The sequence below is a fragment of the Nerophis ophidion genome, linkage group LG14 (genome assembly GCF_033978795.1).
Source record: "Nerophis ophidion isolate RoL-2023_Sa linkage group LG14, RoL_Noph_v1.0, whole genome shotgun sequence".
Taxonomy (NCBI): Eukaryota; Metazoa; Chordata; class Actinopteri; order Syngnathiformes; family Syngnathidae; genus Nerophis; species Nerophis ophidion.
In genome coordinates this window covers 15945974-15966979 of record NC_084624.1, presented here as the reverse complement: position 1 = coordinate 15966979, position 21006 = coordinate 15945974, and the positions used below count along the sequence as shown (strand labels likewise).

General features: G+C 43.6%; 1 protein-coding gene across 7 annotated transcripts in view; it reads right to left on the bottom strand.

Moving 5' to 3' along the window:
* LOC133568194 (anoctamin-1-like) overlaps positions 1–21006 on the bottom strand; it is a 198580-nt gene that overhangs the window by 136133 nt on the left and 41441 nt on the right. For all 7 annotated transcript variants that reach the window (XR_009809548.1, XM_061919957.1, XM_061919953.1 and 4 more), the window contains exon 3: positions 16079–16177. Coding sequence is in view for 6 of the 7 variants with exons in the window: in XM_061919957.1 (XP_061775941.1) it covers positions 16079–16177 (99 nt within the window). In the remaining variant the exon portion in view is untranslated. The remainder of the gene's footprint in view (positions 1–16078; positions 16178–21006) is intronic.

Here is a 21006-nt window from a genome sequence, read left to right as displayed (position 1 = left end):
ATATAGCGCTTTTCCCTAGTGATGCAAAGCGCTTTACATTGTGAAACCCAATATCTAAGTTACATTTTTAAACCAGTGTGGGTGGCACTGAGAGCAGATGGGTAAAGTGTCTTGCCTAAGCAAGAACACAATGGCAGTGACTAGGATGGCAGAAGCGGGGATCGAACCTGGGACCCTCAAGTTGCTGGCAAGGACCAACCGAGCTATACCGCCAACAGAACACAAAACTGTCTTACGATCATGCTATTATTATTCTGTGACATTTCTACCTGAATAAAAGTTTTCTATAATGACCTGTTACCCGAGTCATGGCATGATTTATGTTTGGTAGTTTTTCTGTTAGTCGATTTCCTTGGTGAACCCTCTTTCCCTGTTTATTGTCGGTTACTATGGGCACTGGTTCTCCTCACCTGTCTTAATTTTGCATTAGTGTTCCCTCCAGGTGTTTTGGTTAATCACTTCCCATTATAATTTCCTGGCACCCAGCAACGTGGCGCAGTGGGGAGAGTTGCTGTGCGCGACCCAAAGGTCCCTGGTTCAATCCCCACCTAGTACCAACCTCGTCACGTCCGTTGTGTCCTGAGCAAGACACTTCACCCTTGCTCCTGATGGGTGCAGGTTAGCGCCTTGCATGGCAGCTCCCTCCATCAGTGTGTGAATGTGTGTGTGAATGGGCAAATGTGGAAGTAGTGTCAAAGCGCTTTGAGTACCTTGAAGGTAGAAAAGCGCTATACAAGTACAACCCATTTATCATTTAATTTATCATAATAGTTGCTGGGTCAATGTTTGCTGAAGGCAACATTTACGTTCTCCTGTTTCTTCTCCTTGCAATAGTAAGTTTGTACGCACTAGCATTCCTCGTTTTTTCACCCTTGGTGACATTTTGCTTTTGTTTAGCTCCACGCTTGTTAGCGTCCTCAGTTTGTAATTTGTTGATTCTGCTTTAATTATATTAAAAATAATTAATCTTACCTCCACGCTACTCCTGCTTGCTTCCTGCGTTGTTGAGGAACAACAATCGCAGCCATGCGCCCTCGAAGATCTAACAGATTGACCCAGCCAGACAAAGTGTTCCTTTCCAACAAGGACAAACAAGCTATCCTCCTGGATCTCCAAGTGGAAACCCAGCCCTGGGAATGTGAAGATGAAGCCGAGGTGTTCGAAGAAGACCTTCCGGCCGACGCCATGGTAGCATGGGGGAAGCTTATGGCTAAGTTGACGGAAGCAGAGACCCGCTTCCTCCCCCACTCTCAAGCCACCTGGACGTCATCCACCCCACCTAGTACGCGAAGGCTCGGGGAGCGGGCCAGCTCAGCGCAGGCGCAGAAGTACAGAAAGACTTCTCCCTCAACGTTGATTACCAGGCTCTTCCCGTGCTGCTTCTCCTCCCTGTCACCTGCTGGCAATTGTCCAGAAGGGCGCGTGCGCCACACACGCATAAGGCCAGCTCCCAGGCTTCCGAGAGCACACCCGCATGTGCCCTCTGCTCCCCCCAAACTCGCACAAGTGCTCTCCCCAAGAGGTCCATCTAGCATCTGGAATCTGCTTCCTGAGGGAGGGGCCAGTGCTTGTAGCGTGTCAGCGGGACAAGCAGACCTCCTCCCACTGAGGTTGCTGCCCGCCTCTCCTCCAGCGGGGGCGCTGTCGGCTTCATTTTCTGCTCAAGTGCCGCAAAGCAAGTCGGACCCGCCAGAGATGTACAGCGCAGAGTGGATGGACCAATGGTACCAGGGGGTGCTGAAGGAGGAACAGTCCTGTCCAGTCATGCACCCACCTACCGCTCTAGCCCTGCCCATCATGTCAGATGAGACGCCTGTTCCCCAGACTCCACCCATCACGACAGACTCTCCACCTGCCACTCTGACGCCACCATCAACCCTGGTGGGCCTGCAAACGCCATCCTCTCTACCTCCTGCTCCAGCGCTGCCAAGCATAAAGAATCCTCCAGAAAAGTACAGTGCAGAGTGGATGGACGAATGGTACAAAGGGGTGCTGAAGGAGCTGGAGAGGGAGGAACAGTCCTGTCCAGTCATACACCCACCTACCGCTCAGGCCCTGCCTATGCCGGCAGAAGAGCCACCTGCCTATGCCGGCAGAAGAGCCGCCTGCCTTGCCTCTGCCTCCGCCCATGCTGACAGACGAGCCGCCTCTGGCTCCGCCTACGCCGACAGACAAGCTGCCTGCTCCGGCCACGCCGACGGACGAGCTGCCTGCTCCGCCTCTGACTCCGCCCACGCTGACAGACGAGCTGCCTCTGACACCACCCACGCCTGACGAGCAGCATCTCACTCCACCCACGCCAACAGACAAGCCGCCTGCTCCGCCTCTGGTCCCGCCCGCGCCGGCAGAAGATCCAGGTCTGGTTTTTACACCAGCACCTGATCCAAGGCTGATTCCCACACCAGCAACTGCTCAGAGGCTGGTTCCCACACCAGCAACTGCTCAGAGGCTGGTTCCCACACCAACACCTGCTCAGAGGCTGGTTCCCACACCAACACCTGCTCAAAGGCTGGTTCCCACACCAGCACCTGCTCCAAGGCGGGAGCCCACACCAGCACCTGCTCCAAGGCGGGAGCCCACACCAGCACCTGCACCAAGGCGCTGCCCACCTCCTCATGTCCGGCGGTCCTCACCAATGCGCCGCCCACCTCCTGATGTCCGGCGGTCCTCACCAAGGCGCCCCTCACCTCCTCGTGTCCGGCGGGCCACCCCACGGCTTCGCCCACCTCCTCATGTCCGGCAGTCCTCACCAAAGCACCGCCTACCTCCTCTTGTCCGGCGGGCCACACCACAGCGCCGCCCACCTCCTCGTCCCTGGACTATTCATGGGCGCCTTTGGCGCCAACAGCAGCGACGCCCAGGACTTGGGTGCAGGACTCAAAGACTGCTGAGGTTCTGGCACCAGTCCCGTCCGCCTCCTCAATGGCCACTGACATGGCCGTTCCGAGGTCGCCCGCCTCGACCATTGCAGCGGCAATCTACTCGCCGCCGCCACCTGGCTTGTTCCCGGTGGCTTAGGGGACACATGGCCTTGATTCTGCTTTAAATATATTAAAACTACTTCATCTTATCTCCCCACTACTCCTGCTTGCTTCCTGCATTGCTGAGGAACACAACAATCGCAGCCAGGCCCCCTCGAAGACATAACAGTTTTCTGGCAGATTGAAATTAAGTGTTTTGTAATGGCACCTGCGATACAAGGAAGACAGTTTAAATACAATCTCACTTTTTCACTACCACTGAGACAAGGTCTCATACCGCAGGCATGCCTGCCATTGCCCTCTGCAGTCCACATCTGGTAATTACAGTTCACTACACAATATTACATTGCCATGGTATATACACATTTTAGAACCTGTTCTGATAGTACGCAATTGCAGAATGTTTAACAGGCTGAATATTACATGTTAGTAATAAGTAGGCAGAGACGTTTAAGAGTCATTGAGAGATAAGAATGCCATTAAATGGGTTGTAATTGTATAGCACTTTTCTACCTTCAAGGTACTCAAAGCGCTTTGACACTACTTCCACATTCACACACACACTGATTAACTTGCACCACAGTGCAGACATTTGAGGCAATAATTAGATAAGCGCACTGTATCCACTCAACGCCCTGCAGGGAAAAAAAGCAATACAGGTAAATCATAAGGCAGGATATAGCGATCACACATGCATTTTTCCTACGATCAAAAACTACATAAATTTAAAGATTTTGTGGAACTACAAACAGTACAAATTACATTTAAAGCAAAAAACAGTTTACTGCCCGGAAATGTGCAAAAGGATTAATGGTTTCTTCATGGAATAAAATGTATGCAGTAAGCACAACAGCAAGCCTGTAAAAATCATCATTAAAAAACAAATCCCAATTGGTCTACTCAGAACAGCCCTTTAAAGTTTCACATGCATTCTCATTCCAGATTGATGGTTTTTGTGATAATTTTCCCGGTATTTAGTTGGGACCTATATTTTGGTAGCAGCAGGATTACATTGTGGTCAGACATACCCAGAGGTGGGCGTGGGTTAGAAACATATGCTCCAGGTATATTCCCATAGCACAAACTCCAACAAGTTTCCTTGTTGGAGTTGTGACATATTGCTCCAAGCTCAGAAGAATTCACCAAGTAGGAATACTTGGTAAATTCAATGCACTCCAGGTTTGGAGTGCATTGTTGTAATTTTCAGCGATGTGCTCTACTGCTGGGGCAAAATCAGGTCCTGAAAATTGACAGTAATCTGTGACAGTTCTCTAAGTAAAATTGTTATAAAACAGGGAGCGGCAACCTTTACCACTCAAAGAGCCATTTTGACCCGTTTCACAAAATAAAGAAAACAATGGGAGCCACAAAACTCTTTTGAATTTTAAAATGAAATAATACTGCATAGAGAGTTTTTTTTTACTTTGTGCTATGTACAAAACAGGGGTCTCAGACACGCGGCCTGCACCTTAATATGAAAATGTAATGATAGTGGGGCCCGCAAGTTTTATATGGATGCCGCTTGACAGCATCACACTCAAAACCCTCGCGAATATTCCGAGAGACTACAGAGTGTCAGATCAACTAGTCTAACGAATGTTTACAGGATTTCCCTCGACCAACAATAATAAGGGCATCCTATGAATGCGTTGCCTTTGAAGCCCTCTACAACACGTTCAATCAGCTTGCCAGCCCAGTCACATGTTGAATGAGGCTTCGGCCGATACACGCAAACGAGGCATACTTGTTTAACAGCCATACAGGTCACACTGAGGGTGCCCGTTTAGACAACTTTAACACCGTTACTAATATGCACCACACTGTGAACTCACACCAAACAAGAATGACAAACATTTCGGGAGAACAATCGGCACTGTAACAACATCAACACAAAAGAACAAATACCCAGAATCCCGTGCATCCCTACTCTTCCGGGCTACATTATACACCCCCGCTAGCACCAAATCCCCCCACCCCCTCCATGCGTTGGTTGAGATGGGCGGGGTTGGGTTGGGAGGGGACGTGGTTTGGTGCTCGTGGGGGTGTATAATTTAGCCCAGAAGAGTTAGGGATGCATGGGATTCTGGGTATTTGTTATTTTGTGTTTATGTTGTGTTACAGTGCCAATGTTCTCTCGAAATGTGTTTGCCATTCTTTTTCGCATATTAGTGAGTGTTAAAGTTGTTTATATCAAAACCCTCAGTGTAACCTGTATGGCTGTTGATTAAATACGCGTTGCAGTCGCTTTCGCGTGTTAACAGAGGCTGAATATAAAATGTGATCAGTCTGCACGCAGATTGCGTGGTGTAAAAGCGGGCGCGACGACATGTTGTGGAGGTTAAAGGCATTGCTATCACTGCATGCCCTCAATATCGAAGTCCAGGTGAAAACTGGAGAAAGTTATCCCCCCGTGATTTCTGAGGGAGAGAGGCACTAAATTCCGGAAACCTCCCGGAATAATCGTTGTGGTCGGCAATTTAGCAGCTGAGCCACATCAGAGTGATCAAAGAGCCGCATGCGGCTCCATAGCCGCGGGTTGCCGACCCTGGGTCTAAAAGGACATTTAACATTTCGGAATGTTTGCAGCACTCCATCTCCCTCACTGTGCAGTTTGTTGCCCATTTCTTGTTGACAGCCATACAGAGCTCACCCCCAATCGACTTCTGTGTTTGGACTATGTCTCTGTCAAAGCGGATGATGTCAAATCCTTGCAACTGAAAGTCCACATTTTCACAGAGACATGTCTCTGTAAAGCAAAAGATACTGGCTCGTTAATCGGACTTGATCATGGTGCAAAGTTTGTCGGTCTTATTACGTCGCGATCAGACATTTGACAGGATGATGGCAGGTTAAAGGCTGGCTGCCTCTTCTCCTTAGCCGGTTGCGTATTCCTCCTCTAGAGCCTCTTTTCCTTTGCAGTTGCTTCCGCTTGTGACCCAAAGTAACCCCAGAGGTATGTTATAAGAGGGAAGGAATGCATTTCCTGGGTTCAAGTGGAGGTCGTGTAGCTCCAACAAAACTTCCCGGGAGTAGGTGAGCCCTGGTGGAGTGGCGGTAAATGGCTGGATTGATTGCAAACATTGTCTGTTTACGCAACTTCGACCTGTGGTTATGAGTGACACCAAGGCCACGTAAAACACTACTGACATCCACATACAGTCGTGGTCATGAGTTTACATACACTTGTAAACAGCATAATGTCATGTTTGAGTTTCTACAAGTCTTATTTTTTGTGATAAAAGGAATTGGAGCACATGCTTTGGTGGTAACAAAAAACATTCATGAAGTTTGGTTCTTTAATATGAGTCTACTGAAAATGTGACCAAATCTGCTGGGTCAAAAGTATACATACAGCAATGTTAATAGTTTGTTACATGTCCCTGAGAAAGTTTCACTGCAACAAAGCACTTTTGGTAGCCATCCATAAGCTTGTGGCAATTTTCTGGTTGAATTTTTGATCACTCTTGACAAAATTGGTGCAGTTCAGCTAAATGTGTTGGTTTTCTGACATGGAATTGTTTGTTCAGCAAAGTCCACACATTTGAGTAAAGACTTTGGGGTAGACCATTTTAAAACTAAGTCATTCCTTTACCACTTTTGACATGTGTTTGGGGTCATTGTACTTTTGGAACACCCAACCTCCGGGCTGATGATTATAGGTTGTCCTAAGAGTTTTAAAGTAATCCCCCTTTTTCATTGTCCCATTTACTCTCTGTAAAGCACATGTTCCATTGGCAGCAAAACAGACCCAGAGCATAATATTACTACCACCACCACCATGCTTGACGGTAGGCATGTTGTAATTGGTGGGATTAAAGGCCTCACCTATTCTCCTCAAAACATATTGCTGGGTATTGTGGCCAAACAGCTCTATTTGTTTCATCTGACCACATAACTTTCCTCCAGAAGTTCTTATCTTTGTCCATGTCAGATGAAACAAAAATTGAGCTGTTTTGCCAAGATACCCAACAATGTTTGGAGGAGAAAAACTGAGGACTTTAATTACAGGAACATAATTCCTACTGTCATTCCTAACTTCAAATATGGTTGTGGTAGTATTATGCTCTGGACCTGTTTTGCTGCCAATGGAACTGGAGCTTTACAGAGAGTAAATGGGACAATAAATAAGGAGGATTACCTCCAAATTCTGTGTTTGCAATCAATACGTGTCCATGCACTTAATTAGTCCGATTTCTCAAAAATAGACTCCAAATAAGCCTCCCATGGGAACACCTTAATCCGATCATGTTTGGGTTTTGAAAAGTCGGACTAACACACCTGGATTATGCGATTGGAAACCATATCTCTCGAGAGGGTGTTTTGCAGCCAGAGATGGCCCTTGGTATCGCGCATGCGCTAATCTCAACACGCGGGATACAAAACGGAGGCAGATACCATTCAAGAAAAACAGCTCCAGTTGTAAAGAAAATGAGGCTGTTTATGTGCATTGATGGTAGAAAAAAAAAAGATTTATTTAAGAAGGTAGTTAAAGTAGTGTAAAATGCCAGGTTTATTCCTTTCAATCAAACTCTTCTGCTGCCTGTCTTTGCATCCGACTCAATGCATTCTTGGTACTAGCATCATGGTCATAGCGCAATCAAAGATAATTTCTAAATGCTGTCTGCTATTTATCAGCATATCCATTATAGTAATGTAATATAGTGGAAATTAGTTAAAACAAGTTGTAAGGATCCGCTAAAAGGAAATATGCTCCCAATTGCCAATTATACCGGAATTACCAGGAATTTCTCCCGTTTGAATATGAATGGGTAAAAAATACAAACTTATACATATCTCTAATTTCTCAATGGATTTGAATGGTTCCCAAGTCAAAATGCTCTTTGCTCTTGTCAACTGCTAGCATGCCAATAATAGCATGCTAATGATTTTTGCTAGCAATTTAGCTAATTTCATACATTTTCACCTATAAATCATGAATTTTACTCCTCGGCATCATCTTAGAATAGAATGAATTTTATTGTCATTATATTTGCATATAACGAGATTAAAGACTCCAACTTAAGGTGCGGTAGTGGGAACAAATATGGGGTGAAATAAATGACATAAGAGGTAAAAAGGAAACACTAACGATTGAAATAAACAGACTACTATCCAATAAAAAAAAGCAATTCTGTACAATATACAAAACACTATAGAAGTACAAAATACAAATACTGTATAATATACAGAGCAAGACAGGATTACCGAAGTAATAATCAGTGTCGGACGTATTGCACTCGAAGGGTAGTATTGCACAGTAGGGTATTAGGGCATTATATTGTATAGGGGCGAATTATTATTATTATTATAAGTTAGAGTTCAACAGGGTGACAGCTTTGGGAAAGAAGCTGTCTCTGAGCCTGTTTGTTCTGGCTCTGATGCACCTGTAGCGCCTGCCTGATGGTAGCAAGTCGAACAGGTGGAAGCCAGGGTGTGTGCTGTCCTTGGTAATGTTTTTTGCTCTGTTGAGGCAACGGGAGTTGTGCAAGTCCTTCAGGGAGGGCAGGGGACAGCCGATGATTTTTTGTGCCGACTTTATGACCCTCTGAATCGCCTGTTTGTCTGCTTCAGTGAAGCTGGCATACCACACTGTTATGCAGTACGTCAGCAGGCTCTCGACAGCCAAGCGATAGAAGGTCACCATTAGTTGCCTCTCAGTCTGTTCTTTCTCAGCACCCTCAGGAAATGGAGTCTCCGCTGGGCCTTCCGGATGACCGCAGTTGTATTTTGGGTCCAGGACAGGTCATCAGATGAGGGTGCCGAGAAACTTGAAGGAGCTGACTCCCTCCACCTCCTCGCCGTTGATGTAGAGGGGGGCGGGGTCTGCAGTGTTTTTCCTGAAGTCAAAGATGAGTTCCTTGGTTTTTGTGGTGTTCAGTGCCAAATTATTCACTGAAAACCACGCTGATGGTTTCAGGACCTCATCTCTGTATGCAGACTCATCCCCCCCTGTAATGGGACCCACTACCGTTGTGTCATCGGCGAACTTGATGATGGTGTTCTCCGAGTGGGCTGGACTACAGTCATGGGTGTACAGGGAGTACAGCAAAGGGCTCAGCACACAGCCCTGTGGGGATCCGATGCTGAGTGTGCGGGGGGAGGAGAGATGGTATTGAAGGCGGAGCTATAGTCAATGAAAAGCATCCTGACATAGCTCCCCCGGTGTTCCAGGTGGCTCAGTGCGGAGTGGAGAGCCATGGATATGGCGTCATCCGTGGATCTGTTTGCCCGGTAGGCAAACTGCTGTGGGTCTAGGGTGGGGGGGAGGCAGGCTTGGATGTGGTGGAGGACCAGCCTCTTGAAGCACTTCATGATGACAGATGTGAGTGCTACTGGGCGATAGTCATTGAGGTTGTTTGTGGCAGCTTTCTTGGGTACCGGGATGATTGTGGCAGATTTAAGGCAGGGTGGGATGAATGCCTGTGCCAAGGAGAGGTTGAAGAGGACGGTGATAATGTAGGAGAGCTGGTCGGCGCATGCTTTGAGCACCTTCCCGGGTACACCGTCTGGACCAGTCGCCTTCCTGGGGTTCACTGCCTTGAGCACCTGCCTGACCTCGTGCTCCTCAAGAATGAGTGTGGGGGGGCTGGGGTTTGGGGGGTTTGGGGGTGCTGGTGGTGGTGTGGCTGTGACTGATTGTGACGTCTCAAAGCGTGCAAAAAAGCAGTTCAGCTCCTCTGCTAGCGATGCATCCCAGTCCCCGGTGACTGCGTCACAGCCTTTGTAATTGGTGATGTGCTGTATGCCCTGCCACATCTGCCGTGGGTTGTTGCTCAAGAGGTGGACTTCGATCCACTCTTTATAGTCCATCTTGGCTTCTCTGAGTCCTCTCTTGTGGTCAGCACGCGCGGCGCTGTATAGAGCACTGTCACCTGACCTGAAGGCAATGTCCCGGGCCTTGAGGAGCATGCGGACCTGGCATGTCATCCAGGGTTTCTGATTTGGGTATACCCGGATGTTTTTTTTCACAGTGACATTGCTGATACAGTACTTTATGTAGGATAGTACCGACTCTGTGTGTGGGCAGGTCTTGGTCTTTGAAAACATCCCACGCAGTTTAGAAGCATGCTAGCAGGTTCCCGGTTAGCATTTTAAGATTAGAATACTATGTTTTTAGCAATATTTTAGCTAATTTTGTACCTTATTCGCCTGATAATTATGTATTTCTTTACTTGGGGCCATCTTACAAGTATACTAGTGTTTTCTCTTAAGCATGGGAACGTTATGCTAAAATTAGCATGCTAAACCTTTTTGCTAGCATTTAGGTATTTTATTTTACTTTTTAAACATAATCATGGACTCTTACTGGCGCCATCTTAAAAGTATGTTAGGCATACTAATATAAGTATGTGACCATACTTATATTAGTATGCCAACTTTTATGCCAGTTTTTTTTACTTTTTAACCCAATTGTTGGAGCCAAATTTCCTAAATTTGTTTATATTGTTTTTATTTAGTTTTCTCTGATTGCTGGCTTCACGGTGGCAGAGGGGTTAGTGCGTCTGCCGCACAATACGAAGGTCCTGCAGTCCTGGGTTCAAATCCAGGCTCGGGATCTTTCTGTGTGGAGTTTGCATGTTCTCCCCGTGAATGCGTGGGTTCCCTCCGGGTACTCCGGCTTCCTCCCACTTCCAAAGACATGCACCTGGGGATAGGTTGATTGGCAACACTAAATTGGCCCTAGTGTGTGAATGTGAGTGTGAATGTTGTCTGTCTATCTGTGTTGGCCCTGCGATGAGGTGGCGACTTGTCCAGGGTGTACACCGCCTTCCGCCCGATTGTAGCTGAGATAGGCGCCAGCGCCCCCCGCGACCCCGAAAGGGAATAAGCGGTAGAAAATGGATGGATGGATGATTGCTGGCCTAAATTCATGCTGAATTTCCTTTTCGGCAGATTGCTCCACTCACTTCCTGTTGAACCAAGAAGTGTTGACAGGGATGGAACCGTTGCTATGGTGTGGTTGCCATGGTTAACCTTTAATTGGGTTCAGGTGGGAACACTCGGAGGCTATTGCAAAGAGGACAAATAGTTTGACTGTGCCGTGCGGAACATGTGTGGTCAGGTCTCGCTACTGTGACAATGTTCCATTCGAGGTCAGCATACATTATGTTCTATAGCTTACATTTGGTTTAATTTTGATAGCTTAAAATAAACATATTGTCATATCCAAACACAAAACCATAGTACTGGACATTCAATCATTTCAATGTATCCAACTAGTCAACACAGTCCCTCAGTATCAGCCCAAAGGTAAAGTCTGTACACCAACATTCATGGATTCTGTAACTTTCTGCCATCTCAGAAGTATCAATCAATCAATCAATCGTTTACTTATATAGCCCTAAATCACTAGTGTCTCAAAGGGCTGCACAAACCACCACGACATCCTCGGTAGGCCCACATAAGGGCAAGGAAAACTCACACCCAGTGGGACATCGGTGACAATAATGACCCAGTGGGACGTCGGTGACAATAATGACTATGAGAACCTTAGAGAGGAGGAAAGCAATGGATGTCGAGCGGGTCTAACATGATACTGTGAAAATTCAATCCACAATGGATCCAACACAGTCGCGAGAGTCCAGTCCAAAGCGTATCCAACACAGCAGCGAGAGTCCCGTTCACAGCGGAGCCAGCAGGAAACCATCCCAAGCGGAGGCGGATCAGCAGCGCAGAGATGTCCCCAGCCGATACACGGCCAAGCAGTACATGGCCACCGGATCGGACCGGACCGGACCCCCTCCACAGGGGAGAGTGGGACATAGAAGAAAAAGAAAAGAAACAGCAGATCAACTGGTCTAAAAAGGGAGTCTATTTAAAGGCTAGAGTATACAAATGAGTTTTAAGGTGAGACTTAAATGCTTCTACTGAGGTGGCATCTCGAACTGTTACCGGGAGGGCATTCCAGAGTGCTGGAGCCCGAACGGAAAACGCTCTATAGCCCGCAGACTTTTTTTGGGCTTTGGGAATCACTAACAAGCCGGAGTCCTTTGAACGCAGATTTCTTGCCGGGACATATGGTACAATACAATCGGCAAGATAGGATGGAGCTAGACCGTGTAGTATTTTATACGTAAGTAGTAAAACCTTAAAGTCACATCTTAAGTGCACAGGAAGCCAGTGCAGGTGAGCCAGTACAGGCGTAATGTGATCAAACTTTCTTGTTCTTGTCAAAAGTCTAGCAGCCGCATTTTGTACCAACTGTAATCTTTTAATGCTAGACATGGGTAGACCCGAAAATAATACGTTACAGTAGTCGAGGCGAGACGTAACAAACGCATGGATAATGATCTCAGCGTCTTTAGTGGGCAAAATGGAGCGAATTTTAGCGATATTACGGAGATGAAAGAAGGCCGTTTTAGTAACGCTTTTAATGTGTGCCTCAAAGGAGAGAGTTGGGTCGAATATAATACCCAGATTCTTTACCGTGTTGCCTTGTTTAATTGTTTGGTTGTCAAATGTTAGAGTTGTATTATTAAATAGAGTTCGGTGTCTAGCAGGACCGATAATCAGCATTTCCGTTTTTTTGGCATTAAGTTGCAAAAAGTTAGCGGACATCCATTGTTTAATTTCATTAAGACACGCCTCCAGCTGACTACAATCCGGCGTGTTGGTCAGCTTTAGGGGCATGTAGAGTTGGGTGTCATCAGCATAACAGTGAAAGCTAACACCGTATTTGCGTATAATGTCACCTAGCGGCAGCATGTAGATGCTGAAGAGTGCAGGGCCAAGGACCGAACCCTGGGGAACTCCACACGTTACCTTAACGTAGTCCGAGGTCACATTGTTATGGGAGACACAATGCATCCTATCAGTAAGATAAGAATTAAACCAAGACAGGGCTAAGTCTGACATACCAATTCGTGTTTTGATATGTTCTAATAAAATATTATGATCGACGGTATCGAAAGCAGCGCTAAGATCGAGGAGCAGCAACATAGATGACGCATCAGAATCCATCGTTAGCAATAGATCATTAGTCATTTTTGCGAGGGCTGTCTCTGTGGAGTGATTAGCTCTGAAACCGGATTGAAAGGTTTCACATAGATTGTTAGACGCTAAGTGTTCATTTAACTGCTCCGCAACAATTTTTTCAAGGATTTTTGAAATAAAGGGAAGGTGAGACACCGGTCGGTAGTTTACCATGAGGTCAGGATCGAGGTTAGGTCTTTTAAGAAGAGGATGAATAACCGCTTTTTTGAATGCTAGGGGAACAGTGCCCGAGGAGAGTGATAAGTTTATAATATTTAGCACTGATGGACCTAATAATACAAAGAGCTCCTTGATCAGTTTCCCAGGAAGAGGGTCAAGTAAGCATGTTGTCTGTTTTATTCCATTTACGCGTTGTAAGAATTCCTCTAATGTTATTTCCTCAAAACGAGAGAAACTATTTTGGAGGGCAGTATCCGCCGTATATACCATCGTATCAGTGTTAATAGAACCCCGTTGTAGCTGGGACGCATTGTCTTTAATCTCCTTTCTAATGACTTCAATTTTCTTACTAAAGAATTGCATAAAGTCATCAGCTGAGTGGGTTGAGCTACTGGAAGGGGTCCCTTGTTGGGTTAGCGATGCTGCCGTACTAAACAAAAATTTAGGATCGTTTTTATTACGGTGGATGAGATTTGAGTAATATTTAGCTTTAGCTAAGGTAAGCATGCGTTTATAAGTTATTAAACCATCACTCCATGCTTGATGGTGCACCTCAAGTTTAGTCGTGCGCCATTTGCGTTCCGGCTTTCTACATAATAATTTCTGAGCTCTAGTTTCTTCTGTAAACCACGGGGTGCGCTTTTTTGGAGCCTTTTTTAACTTTAGCGGTGCTATGTTATCAATGGTTTCGCGCAGGGTGTCGTTAAAGTTGTTAGTGAGGTTATCAATAGAGCCCACATACTTTGGGAATGGTGCCATAACCGAGGGCAGTAGGTCAGCAAGAGTTGTCGTTGTGGCCGTATTAATGTTGCGGCTGCTATAGCAGTTATTATCATTAGTTTGACGAACATGCGTCTGAACCTCGAATTTTATAAGGTAATGATCGGACAATACTTTAGAATACGGGAGTATCGTAACTTTGGAGACGGTGATAACCCTGACAAGCACTAGGTCTATCGTATTACCGTTGCGATGCTTGGGTTCATTTATTATTTGTGTGAGACCACAGCTATCAATTACAGTCTGGAGCGCTACGCACGGTGGGTCCGATGGGGTATTCATATGGATATTAAAGTCCCCCATTATGATTATATTATCGGCGTGTGTCACTAGATCAGCAACGAACTCTGAGAATTCATTGATAAAGTCCGAATAGGGCCCTGGGGGGCGGTAGATAACAGCCAGGTGTAGAGGCAGCGGTGTGACAGACTTCATAGTAAGCACCTCAAACGATTTATATTTATTATTTATGTTAGGACTAAGGTTAAAGTTTTCGTTGTATATTAGTGCGACCCCCCCACCCCTTTTAAGCGGACGGGCAATATGCGCATGTGTAAAGTTAGGAGGACATGCCTCATTTAGCGCAAAAAAGTCGTTTGGTTTAAGCCAGGTTTCGCTGAGACCGATGACGTTAAGATTGTTGTCTCTGATAATATCATTAACTAATAACGTTTTGGGAGACAATGATCTTATGTTTAAAAAAACCTATATTATAGGTAGTGGGCTGTTTTAGGGAGTTTTTGATCAAATTATCCGTAGTAGCAATATTAATAATGTTGTGTTTATTATGCCCAGTGCATTTAGTATAGTTACGACCATATCTAGGAATTGATACGACAGGAATTTTCCGATTGTTTGTTTGTTGCTTTGATAAACTGCACGCATCATGGTTAGCCACCTCAGTAACGGGGATTTTCCGATTGTTTGTTTGTTGCTTTGATAAACTGCACGCATCATAGTTAGCCACCTCAGTAACACACATGTCCAACTCTGAAACACTCAAAGCAGAAAAAACGTGTTCTAATTTAACTGACTCCTTACCTAGACCAGTAGTCTCGCATTTTCCATTTAAATCTGGCTGCAGGATGGAGGGAAGTGGTGTTCTGTGGGGATTAGCCTTCTGCTTTGTTTTTAGCCCCGCGTTTCCGATCACACCGCTGGCTTCTGCTCCGTAGACGGCCCCCGCTGCTACTAGACTCCCTTGCTTCACAGGCCGCTGGATGTAGCCGCCGACGTATTCCCATGCTAGTTAGCATGTTTAGCACGCACGGTCCAAAACGGCCCGATATGTCCACATCCAGAAGTGTCTGGCGGTCGTACGTGATCACGGAGTGACCACGATGTGAGCCAGCCATAAAGTCTGTGGAATTGTCCGGTATTTCTGCCAAATGTTTCATCTTTAGCAGGAGCTCCGCGAGGACGCAGCCCGTCCGGGCGCCGCCGTCTTGGATATTCAGTACATTACTTATCCAACCATACCAACATTTAGCATTTCAAGATTTAAATTATATTTCAGTACAGCTTCTGCTATTTTTGACTTTTATACTATTCAACATTCAAACCATTCCATCATACATTCAATTAACATTTCAGGTCTGCATAAAGTTTTTAGAGTTATTTTACATTCCATCAGCATTTCAGTCAAGCTTCACCATTCGGACAGTCACAAGCAATTCCACTATAAATGTTTTTCTACACCAAACCAATATCTATTTGTGTGAATGCCTAAGCATTTGTAGATGTTTCACCAGAAAAACTATTTATTGTTTGAAGCATTCACACGTTATTCGACACCAACAAGTTATTGTGTGAATACTTGGGCATTCACTCAGTTTTTGGCGTAGAAAACTATTGGGTGATCACCCACATGATTTCTCAGCCTCATGCCTAAAATAAGCAAAACATGCAAGTATTACATAATACTATGAATGTGCTTACTACTACTTTAGATATATACTTACAGCGTGTAAATAAAAGCTTTACTTTGTCACACTCCTTTTGGACATTTAAATATTGCCGAAAAATATCCAGTAGTACATGGAATACATGTTCCATCCATCCATTTCTACCGCTTGTCCCTTTGGGGATCGCTGGAGCCTATCCCAGATGCATGTTCTAATTAAATACATTGATACCGATATCAGTCGAAGGTGACAAATTATTACCCTTTTGGTGGGCATCTTTAGCTTCATGAACTCTGCTTCCCGACAGAGAACATTCCACGGAGCATGAATTTTGACAAAGCCCACTCCTGGAATTTTAGTCTGCAACAAAGAAGAAAAAAACATTATATATTAGTTCAACACTAGTAATCCTTAAATTGTGAAATATAAACTGTACAAAGCAGCAGGTGAACAGCCCTAACATAACGGATACGCTGCAACTCGGCCTCAGTGAAAAGTAACATGCATACATTTTATTGACCACAAAGGACCATATGCTCGAGGGGGCATCAAAAAAAAACCTAGAGCAGGGGTTGGCAACCCTAAATGTTGAAAGAGCCATATTGGACCAAAAATTCTAAAATCTGGAGCCGCAAAAAAATTTAAGGCCTTATATTAGATTAGTTTATTTCAAAGGGGACAAGGCAATTTCATAAAACACATAACTACACATGGTTAAAAAAAAGCCAGACGGCTAATTTTCATCCATAGTCTCCTGGCCATGATGTAAAAAGTATCAAAATTTAAATTTGAAAATAAAAATAAAGAACAGAACAAACAATATATACACACTATGATAAAAAAAAATAAAAAAATAAAACACATCACATTTAGCTTAGCATCAAAATAGGCTCATATTTTAGTGCTGGCAGCTGTAGGCCAGTTGATTAGCCACATTTTCAATGTTTTTGTAAACGCCTTGGAAGTGGTGACCAGTTTAACCTCAGGTACTGAGTTCCACACATTTGCACTCCTTACTGACCAGGCTGACTAACTGAATGTGCTCCTGCGCAGAAGAATCAGTCACCTCTGACAGAGCCTCGAGTGACACGCTCACGGTTGTTTCTTTGGCTGATGAACTCTGCCAGGAGGATCTGGAGCCAATTCATGCAGTACTTTATAGGTCAGTTTTAAGTCTGCAATGGCACAGTGATAATAGTGCCTAGGTTTTTTTATCCATAACTTGAATTGTTTGTGTGTACAAGATTTCCAATGTGTTTTTTTTTTTTTTTTAAACTCAGACCAGCTGGTGGCAATAGTTGAAGTGGCTGAAAACCATCGAATGCAAATACAATTTTGCAGCTTCATTTGACATTTCATTTCGATTTGCACAAAATTTTGCAAGATTAAACTTTATTATTTTACACAATTTGCCAATATGGGCTTTAAAGGAAAGCTCGGAATCCATTATTAATCCAATATATTTATATTGGCTGACAATTTGTATTCTTTCTCCATTAATATGTATGTCAGGGTCAGATGATACTTTTTTGTTTTAGTTACATACATGCCTACAGTTTTACGAAGATTTATCTGCAGACAGCAGTCCTGCAAACAAGTTGTAAAAAATAGGACATTGTTTTAGTGAGTTTAGCAGCAACAATGTCTTTGGTGTGACCATGAAGGAAGAAAACTGTCGTCTGCATACATTAAGCGTTCAGCTTCTGGACAAACCGTGGGCAAATCATTAATATAGAGGCTAAATAAGAGGGGGCCTAATATTGACCCCTGAGGAACTCCGGCGGTAAGAGTCAGATCTGCAGTTAACTGATACAGATTGTGTTTGATCATGCAGATACGATTCAATCCAGCTCACATAAAAGTGTTATAATGAAGGCAACACGTGATGCAAGCGTCTGTATTAGCCTCCTATCAAAGGCTGATGCAAATCTTTTACAGAAATTTATTTTATTTCTAAACATTTTTGCAACATTAGAAATCATTAGTAAAATGGAAGCTTTTCACAGGCTGAGATAACACCTGGAAATTATTGGTTTAGTTTGGGCAAAAGGTATAGATATGAGTGTACAAGTTAAAATGAAACGGCAGGCTGTCTAATGGATTTATTACAATCTCTGCAGGCTGGGTAACGTTTGCTGTAGTCTGGAACATGGCACACAAACAACTATTAGAAATGCAGCCAATAGTACATAAGATAATGTGTCATGAGACATGCAAATATAAAATACACAGGACAAAAGTAAAATAAATTATATGAGCGCAAATATACCTAAAAATGAGAAATAATGATGCAATATGTACATACAGCTAGCCTAGTTAGCATGTTAGCATTATCTCGTATGCAGTCATGCAGCAACCAAATATACCTGTTTAGCACTCCAAAAAGTAAACAACAAAAGGTGAGCTTTGTTGATGTTATTGAATTGTTGGAGTGCTAATCACAGCATTAAACGTTTGGTGGACAAAATGAGACAAAAGTGGCATAAAACACGACTTTCTGTGGCAGTGTGGAAGAGAGTTATGCATGTAAACAAACTGTTGAGTCACTGTTCACAACGGTGACTTCAAAGGCAGCTGAAATTAGGACAAAATGGTGCTCGCCAAATACTCAAAGCATAAGCATAAACATAGTAAAAAAGTTAAAGTACTCCTGATAGTCACACACACACACACACACACACACACACACACACACACACACACACACACACACACACACACACACGGTGTGAATTTACTCTGCATTTGACACATCCCCTTGTTCCACCCCCCAGGAGGTGAGGGGAGCAGTGAGCAGCAGCAGGGACCACGCTCAGGAATCATTTTGATGATTTAACCCCCAATTCCAACCCTTGATGCTGAGTGCAGAGTAAGGCAATGAGTCCCATTATTATAGTCTTTGGTATGACTCGGCCAGGGTTTGAATTCACGACCTACCCATCACAGGGCGGACACTCTAACCACAAGGCCACTGAGCAACAGTGGGCTTTCAAACAATTAGGAAGGTTTGTGTCATCTTTTTCCTCTTTCTCCCCAAACATTTTTGAAAAAGCTCCATAGAGCCATATGCCGCTCAAGAGCCACGGGTTGCTGACCCCCCGACCTAGAGGGTGCCTGGTAAAAATCCAGCTTCTGCTATATAATCTCTACTGCAATGTCCTTGGGCATCACACGTCAATCTACTTCCTCCCAGTGCCATCTGCACTGGTGTAAGAATGTAAATGGTGTTTGGAGAGGCTGTTGGTGGAAATTGGCAGCCACATTTCCATCAATCTACCCCAGGTCTGATGTGACAACAAATGTATCTAATCACCACTGTGTGAATGTTTAATGGGTTTTCAGTGTAACATGCTTTGAATCACTACAAAAAAGGGCTATATGAATATAATCCATTATTACTATCACACTGTACAAACGTATGCAGAGGTATAGTTCATTGAACATCATTCTGTGAACAGTTTTATGTAAAACAAATTAATTAAGTTAAAGTTAGTTAAAGTATCAATGATTGTCCTAGGCTGATTTTTGTTCTGTGACTATTTTAGTTTTATTGTCAAAATGTGTAGTTCTTGGTAACATTTTATTTTAAAACATTTAAACACAAAATTGTTTTTCTGGAATCTCTGTATTAATTGATTTCATCAAACTCAATTTTATTGGTTAAAATTGTGTCAAGGCATAATTAGGCCGAGAGCTTATGACGTCATCGACTCGTCACATCAAAGACAAAGGAAACAAACTTTGACGGAGCGTTCCACGTGACGAGGAAAACAGACTTTAAAAGATTTCCATCCATCCATTTTCAAACCGCTTATTCACTTCTGGGTCGCAGAGGGCACTGGAGCCTATGTTCAATTCACACAGTGTTGTGTTACTGTGTCCCTAGTAATTCATATTGGGTATTGTTGGTTGGTAGGCTAACGTAGCATATGGCTAGTTAGCCATTAGCTTTTCCAATGAAAGCAAACGTTTTAATCGTTTTATACTTTTCTTTTGGGAAATTACCAAATAAAACCTGTTAATACCCATCAAACTATGTTCATCTTTATTTTGAGTTTGCCAGCTTGTGGAGTCAATAGCTTACATGTAGGCTGTTGCTTGCTTTACAAGCCTGTTTAAGGAAATAGTTTGTTAGCTCAATGTACATGGATTTTATTAATCACATACACCCAATAGGCTGAGAGTGAGGATTGGTTTGTTTATTTTTTTATTAAAACCATAACAATTTAAGGTTTTTTCGCATACATTCCTTTCGATTGTTTTGGATCAACAAAGAGCTTTGTCATCGCCACTTCGCAGCAGACACCTGCTTGTAGAAAGATTTAAAGGCATGAAATAAATATTACTTAATATTTATTTGGTTTCAGGTCAACAAACATCTTTTTCATCAACTGCTACGTTGTGACGCTGGGAAATTATGATTTTATCTTGGTCTTTACATATCAGAAGTAGTGTGTAACGTGGGTATTTTGCTTTGCATAAGGACCATTTTTGAAAATTCTACTTAAATTTTGTTTCAGCTTTAACTTATTACCAACTTAATAGTTTCAAAAATAAAAACGTAAGTTCCAAAAATTCTGAAAATTGATTATAGATACATCTATCATTATAGACAGACTTTAGTAAAAACACAAATATTTTATCTATAACAAATTTAGCTAAAATGTCAGCATTCTGATAAATATGCAAACATTCTATTGAGCACAATTTAATAAAAATGCAAACATGTTATTAAACATAATTTGATAACACATTATGAACAAACTTTTATACACGTCAGCATTACATTAAGCAAAATGTGATTAAAATACAAACATTCTATCGAACACAATGTCCGCACTATGTTGAGCCAAATGGGATTAAAAAATGCTAGTATCTTATTTAATACAATCTGAAAAATAAATAAATAAATACAATTAAAAAAAACACGTTCTTGTCATGGTAAAATTGAGCATTGCTTCGGCCTGACCGCAAGGACACAGAGAACGGCAGGCGGAATGCAAGTAAAACACAATTCATCACTCACAAAGAGGCGTGGATCCCAAAACAGCACACGAAGAGTCTCAAAAAGAAGAGCAATAATGAAACAAAAATGAAGGAGGGAAGCGGGTGGAACTAAATATAGAAGTAATTATACAAGGAACAGGTGTGCTGACAGGACATGGAACAGAAAGTAAAAGTGCTGTAAA